Raw genomic sequence first — 24721 nt, forward strand, 5'->3', positions numbered from 1 at the left:
ATTTATAGTTGTTGAAGACATTGAAAGAGCTCGCGAACCTTTACCAAATATGGAGGCTGTATATCTAATCACACCGACTGATAAGGTAATAATTGATAACTTTTATTTTTATTAAATTTTCCTATAAATTATTTCTGTCAATTTTTTATAAAATTATAGTTTTATAACTTGTCCTCAGTGATATCCTTATAGCCTGTCAAATACGGGAGATATTCTAGTAAAAAAAAAATACCTTGCCAGCAGATTTATGTAAGCACAATTATAACCAAACTTAAATCTAAAAAATGTCTTTCTCTTCTTTAATAGCTGAAGGACAAAATTAAAATAATTCTGAGTTTTAAATTATATTGTTTCCTTTCCTTGACACAGGAGATTGATCAGTCCTAATTAAAAGCCTTGATAGCTCGAAAATATAACTCTTTTCTTGTTTTGAAATTTGTGTTTTCATCTACCAATAGATAGAATAATTATGATTGTGCACATTAAAGAAGTAAGGAATTCATATTTTAAATTGGATTCCAGTTTTAATAAAAAGAGATCCAGAAATTTAAAAGTCCTATATATATAAAATGTGAATATATGTAGGAACTATATATAGTCCTATATGTATGAAAGTGTATATATAGGAACTGTACCTGCAAACCTCCAAACCAAAATGTCAGAAAGGACAAATAAGGAAGCGTGGAAAAATATTGACAAAACAAATATGTAGATTAAAATATGTTCAAAACATTTGAGTGAGGCTTATATTCAGAGAGCTTTTTTTGACGATCTCTGAAAGAGATCTACATTCACAGTACACTTAAGACAATTTCAGTGATTCAATTTTAGAGTTGAAATTTAATTTAGAAAAAAACTGAGCATCTCAAACTAACAAATCTCTTCTCATTTTTTAAAGCTAACTAATTTTTATGATATAAAATTATTGCAAACAAATTAATTAAAGAAAAAACTTTATTGTTTATTTATTTAAAATAGTTCTATCCTCTCAAAATTGGTAAGTTTATTTTTGCGCATAATTATATTTGTAGGGATCAGGTGGCATTTCCTCACCAAGGAAAAGAAAATACGTAAAATTACAATCATTTGCGATAAATCATGTACTTTCGATAAGATTTTGAAGTTAATGGACATAACCCTTAAGAACAACCAACTTTCATTAACTGCTATTTTACTGTGAAACAGAAAGTGGTCGCCCTTGACAGGTTTCACTGTATTATGTATGTATATATATATATATATATATATATATATATATATATATATATATATATATATATATATATATATATATATATATATATATATATTTTCTTATGGGTTTTTCTTTTTCTCCTTTTTTATTAATAAATTATAATCACTCTGTGTCATAAAACTCTAGCCTTTATTGTTACTCCCATATTTAATGAGTATAACTGATTCCTAAATTTTGTTTCATATATTTTTATATATGTGCGATATTTTTGCTGCTTTAATCAATTTTTTTTTTCTTCTAAAAGCCAAATGAACTCTTTATGCAAGTTTTTGAATTAATTAACCTTCATGAATGATTCTTTATTTGACACTAAACTCCATCTCATGACATTATAACTGTCTATGGTTAATCTGATTGAAAATGTAGTCTAGGTTCAAATTAAACACTCGTCTGCACAGCTATAGCACTATTAAAATTTAAAAGTTCAGAACTTCTAATGATTGTTATGATTTTTATAACATTGACAAGAAAAAATATTTCAAGTAGTGTCTCTGCTTAATTTTATTTTTTCTTTTCAAAAGTGTTTGTGACACAAGTTAGTACATTAAGACACACATTAATAGCTTCAAATTACAGCAATAAATGAATTTTGTACTGTAACCAGTTTGACATTATTTTACATTATTGAAATGATTTCCGCTGTCACCCTTTAAAACTTTGCATTATGCTGTATTATTTCTAATTCATGCTCAAATTAATATCTAGTAATTTTTTTTTCAGTCTGTCAGTCTGCTAATAAGAGACTTTCCACTTAATCGCAATATGTACCGTTATGCCCATGTCTTTTTTACAGAAGGTAAGTCTGATTTATTTTAAAAGCTATATTATTTCATGTGTGTGTTAATTATTTTTTGTCTTATATTTTTTAATTTTTTTATTAACATATTTTTGCAAATATGAAAATTAGTAAGTAAATAAGTTGTGGTCAGTAAGATTACGTTATTTTTGTTACTACAACCCCATTTCAGAATTTATGGAGAGAATCTGCAGCACTATCTTTATACATCTGCATACCTGCCAACTTTTAATCCCTTCCATCATGATTTTTCACAGTGGTATTGAAATGGAATTAAAATTTCAATGTTAAGCAAAAAAAAAAATATGTTGTATTTGAAAAAGCTTAAGCTGACGACCGTGGTAGTAACACATATTAATATATATGCTTAATTATTTTAAGAATAGTGGTGATCAAAATCATTTTAAAATTAAGTTTATAAAAGTAAAGAAAATATATATTTACTACCACTTTAAATATAAAAATAAAATGTTACGCCAAATGCGTAAAAGTTGGCAGGTATGCATCTGAATTTGTCTGCAACTTCAAAAGTAATCAGGCAGAGTTTAATATTATAAAAATTAAGCTTTATCTAACACACCTGTAGCAAACTTTGCAAATATAAGATCCCCATATTGTTTTATGTTGCTTAAATAATTTTATAAATTATAATAAATGAATGGCATAAATTCCTATACAATTAAGTCTGTAAATAGGTAGCAGAATTTTATTTTATTTATTTATTTTTTTATTTTTTTTTCTTAACAGTCTTATCTCAATTCAGCTTTTTAATTTTTATTAGAAACAAGTTAACAGAAGAAAACTAAGATGAAAAATAATCTGCAGATGCTGTAATAATCTGCAGATTGTTACAGCTGATTAGGAGGGTTTCTGATACCATGAGTACAACTGAAACTAATTTATTACAAATGTAGTTAACAACAACTATATTTTTTAAATGTATTGACTATGAATTACTTTTGAAATGCTATATTATTAAGTTCAATAGTTGCTAGAGAACTTAATTTACATTCATATTCAAAATGGTTTTGAATTTTAAAAAAAAGAAATTGACTTATTTAAACATGAGGAAATATTAAGAAATATTTCTTCATGTTTACATAAGCCAGTTTATTAGTTCAAGCCATTTTTTACAGATTAGTTATTTTACATTACATTAGTTCTGGAAATAAGTAATAAAACTAATAAATTTTCGCTTATATTTATGTTAATAGTACAGTAATAGATAAAGGAAGATTATCTAATAGTAAATACACCATAAACTAATGGTTTTCTGATAATTTATTGCTTTAATTTTGGTATGCAGTAGCATTAGTCTGAAAACATTGTACTAGAAATATAGTTTGTTAAAAAAGTTTTTTATAATCTTTCAAAATGTCTTGAAAGTTGATGTGTTACTGGAATAAAAGTCCAGTATTTCTAATATTCTTAAATTGTTTACTAGCCTGTGGTGAAGAATTATTCAATGAGCTGTGTAAGTCTCCTGCTGCAAAATACATAAAAACGTTGAAGGAGATCAACATCGCATTCTTGCCGTACGAATCTCAGGTACTATGGTTTTTATTTTTCAAAATAAGTATTTTTGATATAGTTGTATTGAACTCTTTATAGCTAACTGTTTATAAATAAAAATTATGAGTTATATATTGTTAGAAAAATTCACAACGTTTACCGAATCTTAAGATTTGTTATTTATTTTTTTGTAAATAAGGTTTATCACCCTTAAGTACATATTAGAAAGCAAAGTGATTTTAGCAGCATTAATGTTTTAAAATATGGTTGTTAATCATTCGTATATATATATTGTACATTTTTTTGTAACAGTCATTGAACAGCCGACCCAATTTCAGGTTTATGACTACTAATGTTTATTTAATTTTATAACTGTCATTGAACAGCCGTCCCAATTTTGGGTCTAAAACTACCAAGGTTCAACTCCGCTGCCTTGTAATTTTGAACCCAATACAGAAGACAAGGGAACTGCTGGATCAAGTATTAGGAGATATTTGCCTTCGTGAAGAACTTTTTGGTGGAACTACCCCGCAAGGAGAACCACGAAAGCCTCCCACAGTTAGTCTGACCACAAGGGGGCTCTTACCCATAATCTGTAACATTTTGTGTGGTCGGTGCAAGCCAGGTGCGGAATTTGTAATGACCCGCCATCGCTGGAATTGAAACCCGGCTCACCTCAATGGAAGGTGAACTCTCTATCACTTGAGCCACCACAGCTCTACTAATGTTCATTATAAAAATCTCTAAATATTCAGGTTTTGTGAGTATTTTCAAGTGCTTTGATTAGATCTCTTTACTTTGATATTATAAATTAAAGTAGCCCATCAACTACAGTGGCTAAAAATTAATCTTAAAATATTGAAGTTGATATTCATTATTAACTATTTTTTATATATTATTTAGGTTTTCTCTCTCGACCTCCCTGAAACATTTGCTCTCTATTATAATCCAGCAAAAGCGTCTCACTCAGTAAATTTAGAGCGTATTGCTGAACAGATCGCAACAGTTTGTGCTACGCTTGGAGAGTATCCCAATTTAAGATACAGATTGTAAGTACAATTTTAAAGCTTCTATCAGTGTAATATATCTTTTATTACATTAAAGTTTCTGAACTTAAATTCTTTTCTCACTCCTGACACCAATGTAACTGGTGTCATAATCTTTCTGTCTTAGCAATTTCTAATTTATTATGTTAGAAATGAATAATTTATGCTAAAATATTTTTAAAAAATATTTAATTTGATAGATGAACAATACAATTTATTTTGATAAAACTTTTATTCAAAATTTCAATGACAATCTCATTCTATGCAACTCAAAACTTTTTCTCTTCAACTGTCAGCAACTACTATTTCAAAATTTCACCTTATTTTTTAAAAGCCAATCTTGTTCCACTTCAAGATACAGAATAGTCTTTCCCATCCAATAGAAATTAAAAATGGTGTACGACAGATGCCTTGGCATGTCTCCTCTTTAATCTAGCATTAGAAAAAATAGTAAGGGACTCAAGCATCAACACCCGAGGAAATATCTTCAACAAATCAGTTCAAATATTGGCTTTTGCTGATGATTTAGATATTATCGCTAAAACGCAGACAGCGCTATCACAATCCATTTTATGTCTGGAGAAGAAGCCATTAAGATGGGATTAAGAATTAATGGAAAAAAAGTAAATATATGCTCTGTACAAAAGCTGGCTATGAAGAAACACAGTTTGAAATTAGACCATACAGATTCGAAGCCATTGATAGCTTTACCTATTTGGGGTCTAAGATTAACAACAAAAACGACACTACACAAAAAATACACACGAGAATCACGATAGCCAATAAGTGTTTTTATGGTCTAAGAAAATATCTTAAGTCAAGCCTAATAAAAAGAAAAACAAAAGTTACTCCATAAATGTCTTATACGATCAGTGCTTACATACGCATTTGAGACCTGGACTATGACCCATGGAGATGAAAATATGATAACTAGATTTGAGAGAAAAATACTGCGAAGCATTTTTGATGGAATAAGTAAAAACGGTACCTGGTATCAAACATGGAACTTTACAAAGCATATAAAGAACCTGATGTCATTAAATTTATCTAAATTCAAAGGATTAAATGGGCAGGCCACATTGTGAGAATGGAGGATAGCAGGACAACCAAAAAAGTTTTCAGTGCCAGGCCAACAGGGACAGGAAAAAGAGGACGACCTAAGATTTTTAGACTGCCTTGAAACGGACCTACAAGTTTTAAAGATAATAAACTGGAGAACCTTGGCTAAGGGAAGAATGTCTTGGCATAGGCTTGTTGAGAAGGCCAGGGCCCATCCTGGGCTGTTGTGCCAATGAGAAGAAGAATCATCCTGTTCCGCTATCTTGAATCATTTACTGTATGATCCATGTCAAATAGCATAAACTGTAGCAAATCCTTATATAATTCTTTTTTCTCTTTTTTTTTTTAATTTTCTTTGTTTCTTTAGTTTACTAAATTTGTTTTTGTGGGATCTTCATTTTATAAAGCAAAATGATTTTGAGAATTGAAAAACACTAAATAATTTAACCCCTGTTTTTCAGTCAAAACTGCCCTAAATTACTATGCTATTATTTTTTGCCAACATTTTAAGGATCGGATTTTACTAAAAATTTGACTGACAAAATTTATATATTTAAGCTTGCATTGGTATTTTTATGGGGTATAGAAATGTTTAAGAATCAATAGAAGTGCATTCATTGAATTTTTTTTTATATATAAAATATTGTTAAAAAAAGTTTTTGTTAATAATTTTAAAAAAGTCTGTTAAAAGTGTTTTTTTTTTTTTTTTTTTTTTTTTTTTTTTTTTTTTTGTAAATTGGATTTCTATCTGATATCACCGTTGCTTACTCTAATATAATTGCAAGAGATTTTTATCCTTAAGTATGTTCATTGGTTCTTAAAAATAAAGTAACTAATTCCTATTTTAGTGATTTTGATAGAAATGTTGAGCTTGCACAACTGATTCAACAAAAGCTAGATGCTTATAAAGCTGATGAACCAACCATGGGAGAAGTATGTGAATTGCTTTTTTTTTTTTCATATAAAAACTGTTGATTTATCATTTCAACATTAATGAATTTTATAAAGTCACATAAAAATCTAAACAAAGTAATACAAATTCAGACTATTTCAATGTGTATAATCTAAGTAATAACTTGGGGAAATTATTTTACAATGATTGCAGGTCTAAATGTGACTAAGTATATGATTTTAAAGAATTAAAGCTTTATATCTAAAGAATGTTCATTGTCATTCTAATTCAAACTGTAATAATTTTCTAACATTGATTTAATTTACATTTGATTTAAATTTTCCTATTTGATAAATTTCATCTTCACTCAATGCATGATTAATACTATTTGTGCAGCATATTTTAGTCAATTTTTACAATAATTGATATTTATTTCTCTATTCATTTGAATCATTATTTGTATGATTAATATTGACAAAAAGAAATCTTTTATTTTCTCAGTTCCTTCACTGTTTTAAAAATCATTAATTGCACAAAAAATGTTTTCAAACTTTAAAAAAAAAATTAAAAAGTTAATTCTTTTAACTTAAAAAGGAAACAAAGTAATGAAATCCTGTGTTTATTTAAAAACAAATCGAGCACAATACAGAGGTTACTTTTCTCCTGGTATTTGAATAATAAATTCAAAATTTAAACATATCAATAACCATAATTAACATATATCATACTTACTGATGTCTATAATTAATTAAATTATGATCAAAATACTCAATTAACTAGAGATTTAGAACCATGGAAAACTACCAATGATAAAATGTAATAATAAACGAAAATTCTACCTTCTGTTTGAATAGCAAAATTAAATAATTTTTTCATTATAAACCAAATATTTTTAATTTCAAAATGAATGTTTAATAGCCCAAAATGATTTTTAAATGGCACATAATAATAGTAAAAAATGGATTGATTAAAATATAAAGCAAATATTTCAATTTTAAGTTTTTTTTAGTAAAGTTATTTTGTTAAAATCATAAAATTCCTGAAAATTAGTCTTTCATGCAATGCTATTATAAATAATTAGTATTTTCCGTAACAGATAAATTGCATTTTTCAGAATTTAAAAAAATCTGTTGAGACTTGCCCAAAAATATGTTACACTTTTGTGATTTACTTTTGTTCTCATAAGTTATTTTCCATTGTGTTTAAATTGCCTTTTATTAATGTTTGAGCAATTATAGGTGAAATTAAACAAAATGAAAGGATTTTGTATATATAAATAAATGATTATGAGGAATGAGATATATGCTTCATTATGTGAGAAACATTGATAGTGAACCTGTTATAGTTCAACTAATAAATTTCTATCTTATATTGCAGGGTCCAGAAAAAATGAGATCTCAACTTTTAATATTAGATAGAGGCTTTGATTGTGTTTCACCTCTATTACATGAATTGACTTTTCAAGCTATGTCATATGATCTTCTCCCTATTCACAATGATGTTTACAAATTTGAAACATCAACTGGTCCTGATGTTAATGTTAAAGAAAAAGAAGTCTTACTAGATGAAAATGATGAACTTTGGGTAGAATTGAGACATCAACATATTGCTATAGTATCAACGTATGTGAAGCTACATTTTTTCAACTTGCATTTTGTTAATTCGGTAAAATCCCTGATTATCCAATGCCTAATTATCCTACCCTTCGGGTATCTGACAGTCATTTCAATGCTCTTGAAATCGTCTTGACGCATATTTCATTATAGATACAGCCCATGTTATTCAATTACTATTTCTTTTCTTGATTTGTGCCTTTAAACTGCACTTTCAATCATTGTGGGTGATGGTAAGTTTATTATTAATACTCAATAGTTAAATTTCTCGACAAAATTCCCCTTAATATTGCAGAGAAATTTAAGAAAATTCGTGAAGTAGTGTCGATCTAAATTCCTTAATGTTAAAAACAAAAACAAAGAAGATAAAATTATTTAGCTCATTTAAAAAAAAAATTTCTTATTTGAAATTTAGAGATCCGTTGTGAGTGTGCAGTTTAATTCCATCCTTCTTAAAAATTGGGCCCCTACATTGCCCATGCATTCAATTCAGCTCAATCCACTTACTGGTGTGACAATGATTCCAATGTTTAAGTGCTGCAAAACAACAATTAAGCTGAGTATGAAAATTTATCAATGATTTTTGTTTCCTGATATTGTATCATTCTTTATGGTAGAAAAGTAAAAGAAACGAAATGGTTTTTATTAATCTTTATTGTAGTTACTAAATGTCTTAAGTAATAATATTGATATACTGAATTTAATGTTGATATGCTTATAAAATTTTGTAAAAAAAGCTCTTGTTTATTCGCTGATTCAGGCATACTCCTGGTCTTGTGGGTGTTGGATAATCAGGGTTCTACTGTATTTGCTTATAAATAGGGAAGGGAAATATCATGAATTACCAAAGTAACTTTTTTCTAAATCTGTACTTTTTACTTTTGTTTAATAATAATGGTATTAAAATTTTGAATGTGCATCAGCTTGCTAAGTTAAAAAAAATTGTCTTATTCATTCAACTTTATTGCAATCTAATATCTAAATTTTTCTCTTACTTTTTATTTCTATATTTATAATTTTCGTCTCTGTTAATTGTGTTTATCACTACTTTAATATATAAAGATAGGGTGGAGCAAAATTATGTTTCTAATTTTAATGAAATAAAATTATGGTTGTATCCTTTTGCTGGTACTGTTGTACATATCTCAGTAATAAATATTAATTATGCAGCTTTAATGTTATTCACATATGAAAAAATTTAAACAGTACTCCAAATCTATATAGAAACACTCCAACATACCTAAGGAAAAACTTCGTAGTTCATCTGAGATTTTTATTTTCACCATTCAACTAGAAAAAGAAGAAAGAATAAAATGTGTTGATTCTTATTTAACTAAGGATCTCATTGGTTTTAAGTAAATTGCTTATAGATAAAATCAAAAAGTTTGTTTCTTAGGAAAAGTTTTTTTTTTCATGAAGTAAAAGCAAGTTAATTTGCAAGCAACAAAAATTATCTTTCTTATGGATATTCAATGTTATTGTAGCTTAAGTTAAGGTAGTTTTTGTTCAACCTATATAATTAAGACCTAAAGTTAAATTTGGATTTTCTAAAAAAACATTTCTAGATGTATATTTATATCAGAAAATTCGAGTTAATTGTTGTATATGTTGACTATATAAAAAAATACTAAATAGAGTAGGCTTGATTACTATAAAGGCTGTATTTATTTTTATACAACAGTTATTCTGAAAATAGTAATCTTTTTATGCTAATAAGCATTTCTTTAAGTGAACATGCATCAACTTATAATTTTGTGGTACCTGCTTATATTTTTTTAAAAAAAATGTGAATCAGTCTAAAAAGTTAAGATTGAATTAAGTAAAAATTTTCTAACAGAAAAATTCTTTGCTTCAAAAAGATAATAAGCTTTATTTTATTTATTTTTTTTTTTCTTGAGGGCTTAGGGAACCTAATTATATGCTTTAAATGCTGTTTTTAGACATCAGTTTTGATGTATTTCTGTGCAAATATTTAAATTTTTCATTGTATCAATGAATTAATAGGACAGATTAAAACCTTTTCTTTATATTTATTACTGTGATAAAGTTAAAAATAATAAGTCCAGACTTCAAAGATGTGAAAACCTTATATAAAGCTGGTAAAATTTTAAAATTGTTGCTTGATAAAATTTTGTTATATCCATTTTATAGTTTATAAATATATTTAGTTTGTAAATATGTTATTTTTTTATATATTATATTTTTTTAGTTTATAAATATCTATAAGGACAGTTAATTAAATGTTGACAATTCTTTGGTCAACCACCTCTCTCAAGCAATAATTTTTGTAGTGGAGTTTCTCCACAAAAATTTTACCATAAATATATATATGTAACATAAAAAGCTTCAACTAATCTTTTTATGTTATTCCTTTATCCAAATCTTTTTCTTAATTCATTATTTTAAACTAAAAGCTTTTTCTCACACTTTGATATTCACATCCTGTCTTTTAATCTATTTTTGGCTTCAAGTTATGCGTTATTTAACATTTTTGATTTCTCCCTTTACTTGAACTGTGAGAAAGACTTTTTCCCTCGATCTATTTAACATACCAATTGTAATTGTTCAGATTTCCTTTATTCCCTAAGACGAAACATATTTCGAGTTTATTTTACAAGATTTTCCCTAATTTTTATCGGGGAGCACTTCAATTTGTGTGTCACTTGGATATTTGTTCTCTAATTATGTTGGTTAAATGAAATTATTTTGATATTTTTAAGTCCTGTGCCTGTTTGTCCTGCTCGTACGACTGTCATCCTTAAATGTATGTATATATAATTTTAAATTGTACTCATTTTTACTTTTGGATATTCAACAGGAGTGTTACGAAACAACTCAAAACATTTATTGAAAGTAAACGAATGTCGGCTTCTGCTGATAAAGCCAGCTTTAAAGATTTGTCAGTTATGATTAAGAAAATGCCGCAATATCAGAAAGAACTGAGCAAATATTCTGTTTATCTGCACTTGGCGGAAGACTGTATGAAATGCTATCAAGGAAATGTTGACAAATTGTGCAAAGTCGAACAGGTAATGCTCTTAATTTATATACTATATATAATGTAAAATTGTTATCTTTACTTTACTTATTCCTACATGGGTGCCACTCTTCAGTCCTGGGGACTAAAATCAATCTCCGGGAAAATTTAGTGGACTGAATACTGTCTCTTAATTTATATCTCTCTGCCTAATTTTTTTTTAATTAATTTTTCTAAAAATTAAATTTCTGCATTTTTTTTTCTTAAATATTTTCTGTTAAATCAGGGCTCCCATGGATCAGGGAGAACAAGGAAAACCTGGGATTGTCGGGGAATTTTATTTTAACACCAAAAATCACGAAAATTTTTAATTTTTGCAAAAACCTGGAAAATTCCTACATCTTGCCTGGAAAATAACCAGCCTTTGAATCGTCTATGATAGTAATCAGTTGGAGTTAAATAATTCTAACATTCATTACAATTATTTATTGTTAAAATTTCTCATTTTAGTCAAACTGACATGTTCCTATCCTCATTCAATGATTTATTTTTTATTTATCTTTTTTTTGCGAAATCTAATATTTGGTGTTGCAAATATAAAACGAAATCAAAATTCTCTGTTAAAACAAATTGCATTGTATAGATAAAATATGGACTTAATTTTCATTGCAATTTACTTCGTATATCTGGAAAAGTCGGGGAATTTTTTTTTCTTTCTGAAGTTTAGTAAGAACACTGTTAAAAATAGTCAATTAAAATTACTTTTTCATGAAAACATTGTTGTTATTCAGAATCCTAGTGAAATGATTAAGTACTGATGTCACAATCCATTTAAGGAATGGGATTGACTGAACTAAAAAAAAAAAAAATTTCTTGGTATTTTGAAATGCTAGTAAAAATTACTTTAAGATTATTTTTTAAAAATGAAATTTATAGAGCTAGAACATTAAACATTACTGATGGAGGGAAAAATAAAGATATAAATAGTTCCAAGAGAAAGTTAGTAAAGTATTATTCTGTGATTAGTAAAAAATATACAACAATAGATGTTAGTTTTGTTTCCTGTGAAAAATAAACTAAAAAAAATGAAGAAGAATATATATATATATATATATATATATATTTAATAGAAAAAGTAATCAAGTCATTTTTATTATATGTAAGTTATTCTGAGGAAAAGAGAAGTTTTGAAGTCAGAGAGCTACAAGTTTCTGTAAATTCTAGTTAAGAACACTATATATTAATTGGTCAAAAAATAAATTCAGTCTTGAATTTTTTTTAGAGTGGCACCCATGTTCCTACTATGCCATCATACCACTAATGAAAATACAAAATATTTTGGATAAAATCTCATTATAAGATCTAAGAGTGCTTGCAGACTTAAAGTGAATGCAGGTTCAACTAGTGATCCTACTTAATTGCTTACCACTTATAATACTTAATTTGCTTTTTATATTTGTGACATCCAGATCATAAACACATCTGCCAATTTTGCTACAGTGGATCTAAGATAGTCAAAATGCATTTAGAAATAAATATAGTAGTATTAATACAAGTATTTTTTATTATATATTACTTTATTGATTTTTTTTTCATTTAATTTATTTTTATTAATTTATAAAAGATGGCAAAGCAAAATATAACTCATGGGTATTGTGAAAGTAATCATGATGGGTGTGAGAGTAATAATTTTTTATAATGATTTTGAAAATTTTTCTGGTAATTATATATTTTGCAAGTATGAAATAATTAGAGATCCCCCCCCCAAAAAAAAACACTCATTGTTTCAAATATAGCATTGAAGCAATCTGGATAAGTAATATATCTCTCAAAATTTGTGATTAAATTTTAAAAAAATTTTTCATTGTTTGACTTAAATGACTATATATTGTTAGATCTATAGCCCTATTATAAAATAAGATCTGGGTAATAAATTTTTTCATTTTATTTTGCTCAGTCCTAATTGTTTAAGTGTTTAATAATAAATTTCTAAATTTAGAATAATTGTTCATTCTAGATTTTGGTTAGAAAACTGAGTTGATTGCAACCTGAAATGTTTTCCACCTGTCACTCTTACCACTAAAGTTTTTCTGAAGAAATTATTTTATTTCAAGAAATTGCTTAGCCACAAGGGCTCAGTAGTTAAAGACACTGTGCAGTCATAGCAAAGGACTGGGGTTTAATCCCCAGTGATGGCAACCCCAGCTTCCAATTTATAGGGTACTAGCTTGTCTGAAAAGTAAAGGTAGCTTGTGCACAATGCTGTACACATTGCCACAATCATGCTATTAGTCACTAAATTTTGGAGCTTAAACCTCCATGAGCATCCTGGCCTGCAATCATCTATTGCAAGAAAGCTTGATTTTTTTTACCATTTTTTTCACCTTAACAATTTTTAAAATCATATGTTAGACAAAACCTTGTCAACAAAAATGTAGAAATCGCCCTCTAAATACTTATATAATATTTGAATGATATTGTTGAACTGATATTAATAAAAAAATAAAAATGTAGAAAATATCATCTTCTACTTGCATTGAATAAAAGTGAAAATTAACTGCCTATTGATATTTTTTAATTTTTTGACTGCATGTTTATTTCCTATTTTTCTTTCAAATTTATTGTATTGAATTTTATTTTAAAATATGGTTTTATCTATTTCTTCTCACTTTTTTTTTAAACTACCTAGGACTTAGCAATGGGAACAGATGCTGAAGGTGAAAAAATTAAAGATCCTATGAGAAATATTGTTCCTATTTTGCTTGATGGAGCAGTCAGCACGTTTGATAAGATACGGATAATTCTTTTATACATATTATCCAAAAATGGTATGCTTCTTATTTATTTCATAATTTCCTTCCCATCCCATAAAAGAATACATTGTACTGTTGCATTATATTATTTACAAAAGTTGCCACCAGATTAGATAGGATGTAGAAACTGAAATAGCAGTATTTGAGTCCATACAACATTTTGAAGCCTAGATTTAAAAAAAATTGCCATTTTAAATATATAAAGAGGTTATGTCCTGAAGTATTTTGTGAAATAATGTGCACTTTGTTTTCGTGGAATATCACTGGTTAGATCACAGCCTATGACAACAAGACGCAGTTTTCAAACTTGATTTAACATTAAGTTTAGTTGGAATCTGTTGGCAGTATTTGTAACTAATTTTGAAAATCATGGGGAAAAAAAGATTACCGTATATCCCGGTGTATAAGTCTACTTTCAAAGCCCAAAATTGTTCAAAAAACGGAAGGTTGACTTATAAACAACTGATAATAATGTTTGTTATTCATTTATTTGAAATATCAGTGTATTTTAAATAAGAGAAAGATATGAATATTCAATTCACCTTTTTCAAAAACTACTTTCAATATGTTGTATACTATTAATTTTTCATTTTCTCTCATATTTTCTTTAAATATAAAAGGGTTTTTTTAGAAATGATTCTTTAAATCACATTTAGAAAAAATAACAAATTAAGAAAGTTGATTTATTCAAAAATATTTCAAAAAATGTAACACGGTGAAGACTCTTAGAACATACACAAAGCTACAAATCTAAAGATTCCAGAATGTCATATGTGTCAGATACAAGAATGCTAACAGTGTCGTCATACAGATCCCACTATGCAATAGATTCTACTTCACCCTTATCTGCTGAGTCCCATTCAAAATAGTCTTCAGCTGATCTAAAGGATTCGAAATTCCTCACTGTTTAAAAGATTTTACTATAACATTTGAATGAACATAATGTCTTGTGTCTAGTACCATTTGGTACACAAGTCGTCTATTAGAATAACCATTGACTTATCAACAGTGGTCAACTTATACACCCATCATACCAGAAATTTTCAATCAAAATAGAAAGTCAACTTGTACACTGGGATATAAGGTATGTCCTGATGTATTTTGTGAAACAATGTGCGCTTTTGTTACTGAAATATCACTGGTTAAAAATTATGTATGAAATTTATATAGTATACCCTAGTGTGCAATGAAAAAATTGAACATCATTAGGGTATACTGGTAGTCCATAAATGCTACTCCCCAAGCTTTTTTTTATATTGCCAATATAACTTATGGTCAGATATTTTTTTAACAAACATCCTGTTTAAACTTTTTTGAAATATTTCATTGTATTAGGTGTTTTTAAATCTTATATTTGTTTGTGTAGGCATAACTGAAGAAAATCTTGCTAAACTAATACAGCATGCCCAGATCCCACCTTCAGAAAAAGCAATGATAACCAATATGGCTATGCTAGGTGTAAACATAGTAACTGATGTAAGTATTTGAACTTATATTTAATATCACATTTGTGATGCATAGTTATAAGGTTTGATTTTTCTCATTTTTCTACTTATTTCTAAATTGTTCAATATTTTTTACTGTCATTCATAGATAGCTTGTTTAATTGTTATGTTGTGCTGTTATTTTCTATTTACTTTCTGTTTTTCTCACAACATGACTTTATGGCGTATAGTTCTTTCTTTTTCTTTTTTCCTCAATGGATATTGCAATTTGTTTCCTATTCTGATCATTTGTAGAATCATAACAGTTTTCTGGTAAATGGTAACTTAAGTTCTTTGAATTCACAAAAATTTTATGACATGATTTATTCTCTTCTTACAGAACTATGCAGAATTATAGCAAAGAGTTTGTTTTTTTCTTTTGGTACTCTTCAAATCTGTACCTGTTGTTTTTAATAGAAAATTAATATATTCACCTGTGTAGAATAAGTGAATGTATTTGTTTTCCTTATAAACAATATAAAAATTTGACCAGTACCAAAATAAATCTTCAGTAGAATCTTTTATAGTTAATCTTTACAAATTTATTCAAAAAACTAGCATTAAAATTTTATTCCTTTGTGTCCTTTATTGTTATTTTTAAGCTTGTAACTCACGAATATATATTAACACAATATTCATATATTTAGAACATAGCGAATAGTTTCAGCTTTAAAACCTTCAAACTCATTTTTTTTATCTGCTGTAATTTAATAATTTCACTGGTGAGCTTTTTGGCTAAAATAAGTAGCAGTTCAATTCTGTATCTCTTTTATACCTTCAACTTATTTATGTTAGTACATGTGAATTTTTAGTAGGAATTGATAACTATGCTAATTTATGAATTTTCAGAACTGAATCTTATTCTTAATATTAAATTATCTGATTTTCACATTGTTTTAGGGTGGCAGAAAGAAGCCTTATCAAGTACCAAGAAAAGAAAGAATTACTGAACAAACTTACCAAATGTCCAGGTGGACGCCAGTAATCAAGGATGTTATGGAAGTATGTTAGTTGTAGTTTTTTTAGTATATTCTTAAATTAATATTCTAATCATTTTTTTTTCTTTCTTTTTTTTTAACACTTTCTTAAACTACTAATGATTTTTATGTTTTACTGCTAATTGTTAATGATTTCTTAGTGTTTCCAACTTTTGCTACAATGAGTTTATTATTATTAAATATTCTTCTTGGGAAAAATTAAACGATTAAGTCCTTATACGTGGTTCATCATTTCTATATAACTTTTTAGGTTGACTTACACTGTTTGAAAAGCCTGGCATAATTTATTTAAAAACTAGTTTAAATAGAAATGTAATTAAAATAGTTCTCATGTTTAGTTTCCTTAAACATAATTTATATAAAAAATTGAAATTTCCTCATTTGCAGAAAAAAGGCATCTTGCTAGGAGTTTAGCAGCTTCCCAATATGTTATCTTGTTCAATTTTCATTTTTGATATCCCATAAAAAATGGCATGGCTATTTTAAATAGTGTGTTATATTTTACATTTAACACTGATTTTATATTTAAATCATTTATAATAATTGATTTTTATGGTAAGTGTAATAAATTGAACTCTGTTTAATACTTAAAAATAATTTAAGCATCAGAGAATAATTAAATTTTTTTGAATGAAATGCTTACATGCATGTATAAGTAATCTAAATGTACAATATTTGTACAAGATCTAAATACATAAATATACTTTTTACGATAAATAACTATTACTGCTGTTTTTATTATAAATACATTCATTCTCTTTGGTTACAAACTCTTAAGTGCGGTTCCATTTCATACTTCCTTTCCCCAGTGGCAAAAAGAGCCCCTCAAAAGACCTCGATGTCTTCTTTTCGAGCCCATGTGAAAAGGTTAAGAAAGTATTAAGCTCAATCACAAATATTAACTAATTTATATTGATTACTTTATAATGAAACATTAAAAAAAATTTATTTATTGATTTGAATGTATTATGAGTTGTTAAGTATTGGTTAAATTATACTGGAAACTGTTAAGCATTTCTGAAATTAAAAATAGTATATTTTATTATTTGCTTGCCGTAAAATTTGCTTTTATTATGCTTAGTTTTAAGTAAATTATGCTTTTTTTTTTTTTTTTTTTTTAAAGTTTGCTTTTAAAAAGTAATCTGTTGTATGTATTCTAAGCTAAAAAATTTCCTGATTTATTTTTTATTTTTTTTGTAAAACGTTGTTGGGATTTTTTTCTTCAACCCACATGAAGCCTAGTTAATATTATTTGATTATGTATCTTTTCATTTATAAATTTTATGCCAGTCTCTAGAGAAATGTAAATATTGTTTCCCTTTGTTATTTTTTTGTATGTTTTACATTTTTATCAAATATTATTTTTTCCTTTAATTGCAGGATGCTATTGACGATAAATTAGATGCCAAACACTTCCCATTTTTAGCAGGCCGTGTTGCACAGAGCAATTATGGACGGCCAACACCTACAAGGTATACATTTTGGGCATTTTTTTATAAATGACAGAATGCATCAATTCTTTACTGTTTTGCAATGAAACAATCTGTTTAAACTCTTTCATATTAATCTTATTCTCGCATAAAAGAAAGTTTTATATTTTATGCTATTTTAAAAAATGACTTAATTGTCACTGTTGGTGGAATAACATAAACTTACTTATTTTTTAAATTAAAATTAAAGTTTTTAAATTTATTAATTTAACATAAATACGCTGGTGTGCAACAATTGAGGACAAAATGGAAAAACTAGCATAACAACAAAACAGTTCCAAAGTAAGGAAAGGTCATTAAGAAGACCAATCACTGTAAGGTAAAGTGAAAAAATTGCATGCATGCACTATGACGTTTCAGAGGGGGGGGGACGTTTTGTAAGGAAGTAAAACAAACTGGCAAGTAAAACAAACTCAGTTTTTTTGTGAATGGTATTGCACAGTATATAACAGTTTAAACGAAGTGAATTTGTTGTCACAATGTGATATGCTTATCCAATAACGTAGAAGACGACATCTGGATGAGTTACGGGAGGTTGAATTATTGGGAAGATGAAGATCGAAGTGTGGCTGTGGAGTTCAGGATCTCACACAGCATTGTTTCGCGAGCTTGAAACACATATCAGAGAACAGGAACTGAAGTTCATCGGATTCGTCCTCGCGCAACCACGGCAGCGGATGACCAGTATATAGTCCTACAGGCTAGAAAGAGCAGACGTCAGACATCAGGAGAAATCGCTAGGCACACACAACAAATGCACACAAAACGTATTGTATTCTGAAATTACTTATTTTTGAATTAATTGATGTATACCAATTTATTCCCCTGTAGTTTGAGAATTTATAAATCTTAATTATAAACATTTCTCTCAGTTTAAGGCTTAGATACTATCAAAAGATATAATTTCACCAAATCTTGAAAAGTTACATTTTTTGTTGATTATTTCTTTTATTTCTCATTTTCGAAAAGTGAGTTGCAAATTGAACTAATTGTTTCTTTAATTAATTAACATGCAAAAAAATACTGCTTAACTTATAATATTTCTTTCCGTGTAAGGTTTGGACGCTTGCACAAAGATATAATTTTCACTGAATCTAAGAAGATTCCATTTTTTAAAAATGTGTTGTAAACTGAATTATTTTTTTAATCAATAAACATAGAGAAAAGTACTGCATTAACTTATAAATATTTTTTTTCAGTGTAAGATATGGACACTGGCACAAAGATAAAAATGCACCAAATATAAAAAATTTACCTCGTATGATTGTATTTATTGTTGGAGGTTGCTGTTATTCAGAGCTCAGAGCTGCTTATGAAGTAACAAAAGAATACAAAAACTGGGAAGTAATTATAGGTAAGTGTCTAGCATTTGATTTAAGACAATATAGTTTTTAGTACTATATTGTTCTAGTACTATATAGTAAAATATAGTGTTTGGTGCTATATAATTCTAGTACTATATAGTAAAATATATTTTTTAATACTATTTAATTTTATCATTCTAGCGGAGTATTGGGTGAATTTTTTTTTTTTTTTTTTTACCTTGAATTTGGCATAGGATACTCATACCTGATTCTTATGCCATCAAACTTAACATTCATTCTAATTCAAAAACTTTTTCATAATTTAAAAGCTTAAAGGTCCTGTTCTGCTGTCAGAAAAATTTTCTACTTTCTCCATGTTTTCCTTAGGAGTATTATATGAACACAATTTACTAATTTATCTATTGACATGGCATCAATAATAAAATGATACAAAAGTCATTCCTATCATATATTTAGTTATTAAATAACTAAAGAAATTTATTTTCCCCATTAGGCTAAAATGGATCCTTTCTTGCCTAAAAAGAACCAGTAACAAATATTTTTCTATTCCTAATAATTTTTAAAAGTGTATTAAGCCGATTTTAAAACTAAATAGTCAACCATTGCTTATAGATTTTTCAACAGACTAATATAAATAGAATATAATAGGAAAATAAATGAAAAGACATGTTTGCAAATGAATAGAAATTCATTAAAAAATAATAATTTTATAAGCATAACTTCTACTATTATCTATGGGAATAGCCCTATTCACTTGTAGCAGTGGTGGGGACTATGATCTAGAGATTTAGCTATTTCAAATAGGGGTGTTGGGTCAATATTTAAGATAGATTTGGACTCGGGTCGGCGAGAGAATGGGAAATGAGGGAGTAAGAAGCCCCTCTTAAATGTGCTATTTCTTGTTTCCATAATAAAAGGTGACTTAAGACTTAGTGGAAAAGAATGTTCTTTCTATTGTAGCGTGTCTACCACTACAATTATTCATTTCTGATTCACTCGTATAAAGACATGTTAACTCAATTCTATCTGGAGGTGCCTTTAGATAGATAATGGTTTACATTGTCAATAGCCTAGCATCAGATTAGTTACTTTCGGAACTGATCTAACCACCCCTACCTTGACAGAAATGCCCACTTCGATTTGACTATGCCTACTTTGATAGATGGCCCACAATGACTTGATACTTGTGACTGCGACATTTACCTACTCCTTGTACCGTTGCTACTCAGTCTCGATCACACACGGCGCTAGCCTGTATACAGTTGAGCGACCATGAACTTAATACAACTCTCACATCAACGCTAAAAAATCAGGTGATCTTAATACAGCTCTCCAGAATTCTCACAAAAACAGCAGTGAATCAACTAGTGATATCCGTTCACCAAATTCTATCACAGATAAAATTCTGGTGGGTGAGTACTGTAACGTGTCTACCACTACAATTGTTCAATTCCAATTAGCTTGTGTTTTAAACATATTAACTAGATTCTATGTTTGGTTGCCTTTTCATAGATGAAGGTTGACATTGTTGGTAACACACTCCTCCACTATAGACAAACGACAGCATTGTATATCTTACAGCAAAGTATGCAAGGATAAGGCATACTTTGTGCTAATGTATAAGCAAAAAGAAATGAATAAATCACAGCATTTTTATTGACTGGAAAATTTTTATCAGTTTTTTTTTCCATTTCTATTCTTTATTTGTGCTTTATTCATATTATTTTGCTATATTCACAATAGCCTTGTTTATTTGGCACATAATATTGATATAGAAGTCAATAGAGGCTATTGACTATCAGTCTTAGTGACCCTGAAATGACCATCCTTTCTTAACTTTTTTATGGTCATCATTCAGCTTTAATTTAAAATAAAAATTCCTTTTTAAAACCTCACTTAGACTTTCTTGAATCCAGGCCAAATGTTTATGTACTTAAATAAAATGGGCAAAAATGATGTATAGCAGAATTAATGCATTTTCCGTCATCTAAATTACAAACTACAGTGAAACCTATCTGGAGCGACCACTCTCTGTTCTGCAGTAAAATGATCGTTAGTGAAGGTATGTCATTCTTAGAGGTTACCTCCATTGACTTCAAAATGTTATAGAAGGTACAGGACTTTTCACAAATGATTTTAAATTTTAGTTTTTGTCATTTTCTCAGTGAGGAAATGCGACTTGTGTTGGCATCATGAAAACCAGATGGGTGAATGAAATTGAGCGGTAATAAACATTATAAATACTGATGTAATTATGCGCAAAAGCAGATTTACCAATTATGAATTATAAAACTATTTTAAATAAATAAACAATTATATTTTTGTTTAAATTTGCATTCAATTTTATATCATAAAAATTAGTTAGCTTTAGAAGATAAGAAGAGGGTTTTTTTGTTTAAGATGCTTAGTTTTTCTAAAATAACTTTCTTTTTCTAATTTAACTTTGAACTCTAAAAATAAATCATTGGTAGTATCGTCTTTAGTGCTCTCTGACTGCAACATGAGATGGTAGATTTCTCTAAGAGATCGTCAATGTCTATGGAAAAAATTCTGTGCCTCCCGAAAGTGGTCGTAAGTAGAGATGGTCTTTACTATAGGTTTCACTATATTTTTAAAATTGCATATTTGGAATAAACTGGGAATGCAATGAAACAATGTACAAATGAAAAAGGCATATAAATAAAAAAAAATGTGTAAACGGTGCTTTACTGTAATTTATCAATGGTTATTTTCGTTATTGAAGAGATTTTTTTATTTCAGGAAGTGATCACCTTCTTACCCCAGAGGGATTCCTCAGCGATCTACGTGATCTCACAAGCTAAACTTTGGTGTGTTTTTAAAACATCCTATTCATATATGCATGTTTCTTCTAGACCAGTTTTATGTACAGTATTCAGCTAGTCATTCTCATTCCTTTGTTTCTATCCTATCAAATTATCTACGTAACATATGCACATATGTATGTCCTTCATACTTGTGTACATATTTACACCCACATAAAGGATGTTTTTACTTCGGTAGCTTTTTAAGCTTTTGGGGGCAAATTTTTTAACAGCTGGCAACTTGAGTAATGTGATAATTAGCCACTGATAGATTGTTAGTGCAGCACACTACTTTTTCCACTCTGACTGTTGGGATATGTAATCAATGCATTTATAATAGTCAAGAAATATATAGTAATTTATAACATGTTTTGTAAAATAGATTTCGATTAAACTGAAAACACTTTTTCATAGATTCCTTATATTTCCTTTACACGAAAATTGTGCTTTAAATATCAGGGTTCCCACGGTTCTTAAAAGTCCTTAAAAACTGCTGAATTTTTATTTTGGAAAATAAGGGCCCTTAAAATACTTAATTTTAGTTTGAGATCTTTAAAAGTCCTTAACTTATAGTTGATTTAAACAATTTGATCTTACAAATATATTTTGAAACAAAAAGTCTGTCTTTCTTTAACTTAAGATTGAGACTTTGCACAGATGGTAGAGCCTTTTAAGAGACAATAAGGGATGTGTGTGAGGGGGACTACATTCAAGGGGAAAAAGGCCTATCTTTTCTAGTTCTAATAATGTTAAAAAAAAATATTCATCCTTTCTCCTAAAATGAGAAATTCTGCAAGAAAAAAAAAATGGGTGTGGGAGAGAGGAAGATCGTACAATTATATCAGTAACTACAATATAAATTTTTTTTTAGAAAAATAAATGGGACTGTTATTTGAGGGATAAACAAAAACTACTATTTTAAGGTTCATTATTTTTATAAAAAAGTCCTTAAAAAACCTTAATTTTTGCTTTGATAAAAAAGTGGGAACCCTGTATAGTTAATTTTAAAAAGCTTTTTGTGAAAATTATTTATTTTTTTTCTATTGTGGTGCTTAACCTATTTGCGTTACACGGGAGAGCGAAAACCATGAGTTCGCATATATGTGCTTAAGATGCAAATGGGTTAATATAACCCTTGTGTAACTGATTCGATCTCTTTTTAAAGTGGTGCTTAACCCCTTTGCATCCCACGAAGGAGCGAAATACGTGAGTTCGCATATGTGTGCTTATGATGCAAATAAGTTAATGTTGTATTTTACTGAATCATGAAAATAATTACTTTCAAAATTACTGTGAAAAATGTCTAGAATTTGTCTAGTATCTAAAAATGTATTTGGGTCTGTTGAATAATTGTATTTACATGCTCAGTGGTTTAAAGATTATTCATTAGAGTTGATATAACAGAGTAGCAGGGATGCCACATTTTATAAATTTTAATTCTCACAAATAAATTTGAGTTTGAAAAAGGCTTGAAAACTACTGGAAAGTTCAGTTTCATGAATTTTTTTTTGTATGTTTTTTATTTGTGAGTTATTATTGTTTTTTAAATTTTTAGCCATTTCTTTATTTTTCTGTCTGCGTGAAATGTTTCATTTGTCCCGCAATTAAGTTCTAAACAATGTTTTCGATAATATTATTAATCTGATTATTTTTTTAAACTTATTTTTATTTAGGAAACTATAGCTGTGTCGTATCTCACAGTTTAATAGTACAATTGTAAGTACTACTAAAAATTATTTCTCTCACTACAAAAAAAAATAAATTAATAAAATAATGGAAAAATATATTTGTTACTGCAAAAACTATGGAACTCTAGGCCTGTGGCTGCAAAAAAATCTTCCTATTAAAAAAAAATTGAAAATAGTCCTGTTACTGCCGAAAAACACTGCAGTAGATTGGCATCCCTGCAATAGTTTCTTTAACGTTAAAACAGCTTCAATACTATTACAAATGAGTTGAAGTTAGTTTGATGTTGTAAAGTCTTAAAGTAAGACTTAAATTGAGCTAGATAGTAAACAACTCCATTTTCTTTGAAGAAAATGAGTCAGATTCTTAAGTTATTCACGTAATGAAGCAAATTCTAGTTTAGCTAATTGAACACCCTTTAAGATATCTGCAAAAGGATTCATTCTAAAAATTAAACCGAATGAATCCAAGCAAAAAAATAAGTACACATTAAATAGAAGTTTGTTTAGTTTGTACCTAAACTAAATGTATTTGCAGGGATTTAAATTAGTAATTTAAAAATGCTTGATCATACCTTAAAAATACTGCACTTTAACATTCATTTCACATTTTCAGTGCTAACTATTAGTGTCAAATTAATTCTAGTTTAATCATTTTTCTAGATTTTAAACAATGTGATATTAGCTGCCTATTTTGTTTTAAGAAAAAAAATAGTTAGTGGTTTAACTTGTATTAATTAGATTAATTTAAATTTTTCTTTGCATGGCAACACGCAATTTTCATTGCGCTGTTAATGCTTCAGGTCATGTAGTTTTATTTAGAACTCAACTTTAATTGTATAATTAATGCTAGGCATGCAATAATTGCAAACTTTGTTTGAGTTTTTGTCATGTTTATAATTGTTGTTATAAACCCGAAACGGTGGTTGCTTTTTGCCACAAACATAGTAAATA

At 28.0% G+C, this 24721-nt stretch overlaps 1 protein-coding gene across 1 annotated transcript in view; it reads left to right on the forward strand.

Annotated features, from left to right (window-relative positions):
• Positions 1 to 23844, forward strand: part of Rop (Syntaxin-binding protein Rop) — a 27490-nt gene extending 3646 nt beyond the window's left edge. Inside the window, exons 3-15 of the mRNA XM_043040101.3 lie at positions 9 to 85; positions 1976 to 2051; positions 3496 to 3599; positions 4467 to 4612; positions 6517 to 6601; positions 7938 to 8182; positions 10992 to 11202; positions 13840 to 13978; positions 15330 to 15439; positions 16348 to 16449; positions 17826 to 17917; positions 19135 to 19289; positions 22021 to 23844. Of these exons, the coding sequence (XP_042896035.1) occupies positions 9 to 85; positions 1976 to 2051; positions 3496 to 3599; positions 4467 to 4612; positions 6517 to 6601; positions 7938 to 8182; positions 10992 to 11202; positions 13840 to 13978; positions 15330 to 15439; positions 16348 to 16449; positions 17826 to 17917; positions 19135 to 19289; positions 22021 to 22082 (1604 nt within the window). The 3' untranslated portion in view covers positions 22083 to 23844. The remainder of the gene's footprint in view (positions 1 to 8; positions 86 to 1975; positions 2052 to 3495; positions 3600 to 4466; positions 4613 to 6516; positions 6602 to 7937; positions 8183 to 10991; positions 11203 to 13839; positions 13979 to 15329; positions 15440 to 16347; positions 16450 to 17825; positions 17918 to 19134; positions 19290 to 22020) is intronic.
• Positions 23845 to 24721: the final 877 nt, after the last annotated feature.

This window comes from Parasteatoda tepidariorum, chromosome 1 (genome assembly GCF_982258835.1).
Source record: "Parasteatoda tepidariorum strain Cologne lab strain chromosome 1, Ptep-v5.0, whole genome shotgun sequence".
Lineage (NCBI taxonomy): Eukaryota > Metazoa > Arthropoda > Arachnida > Araneae > Theridiidae > Parasteatoda > Parasteatoda tepidariorum.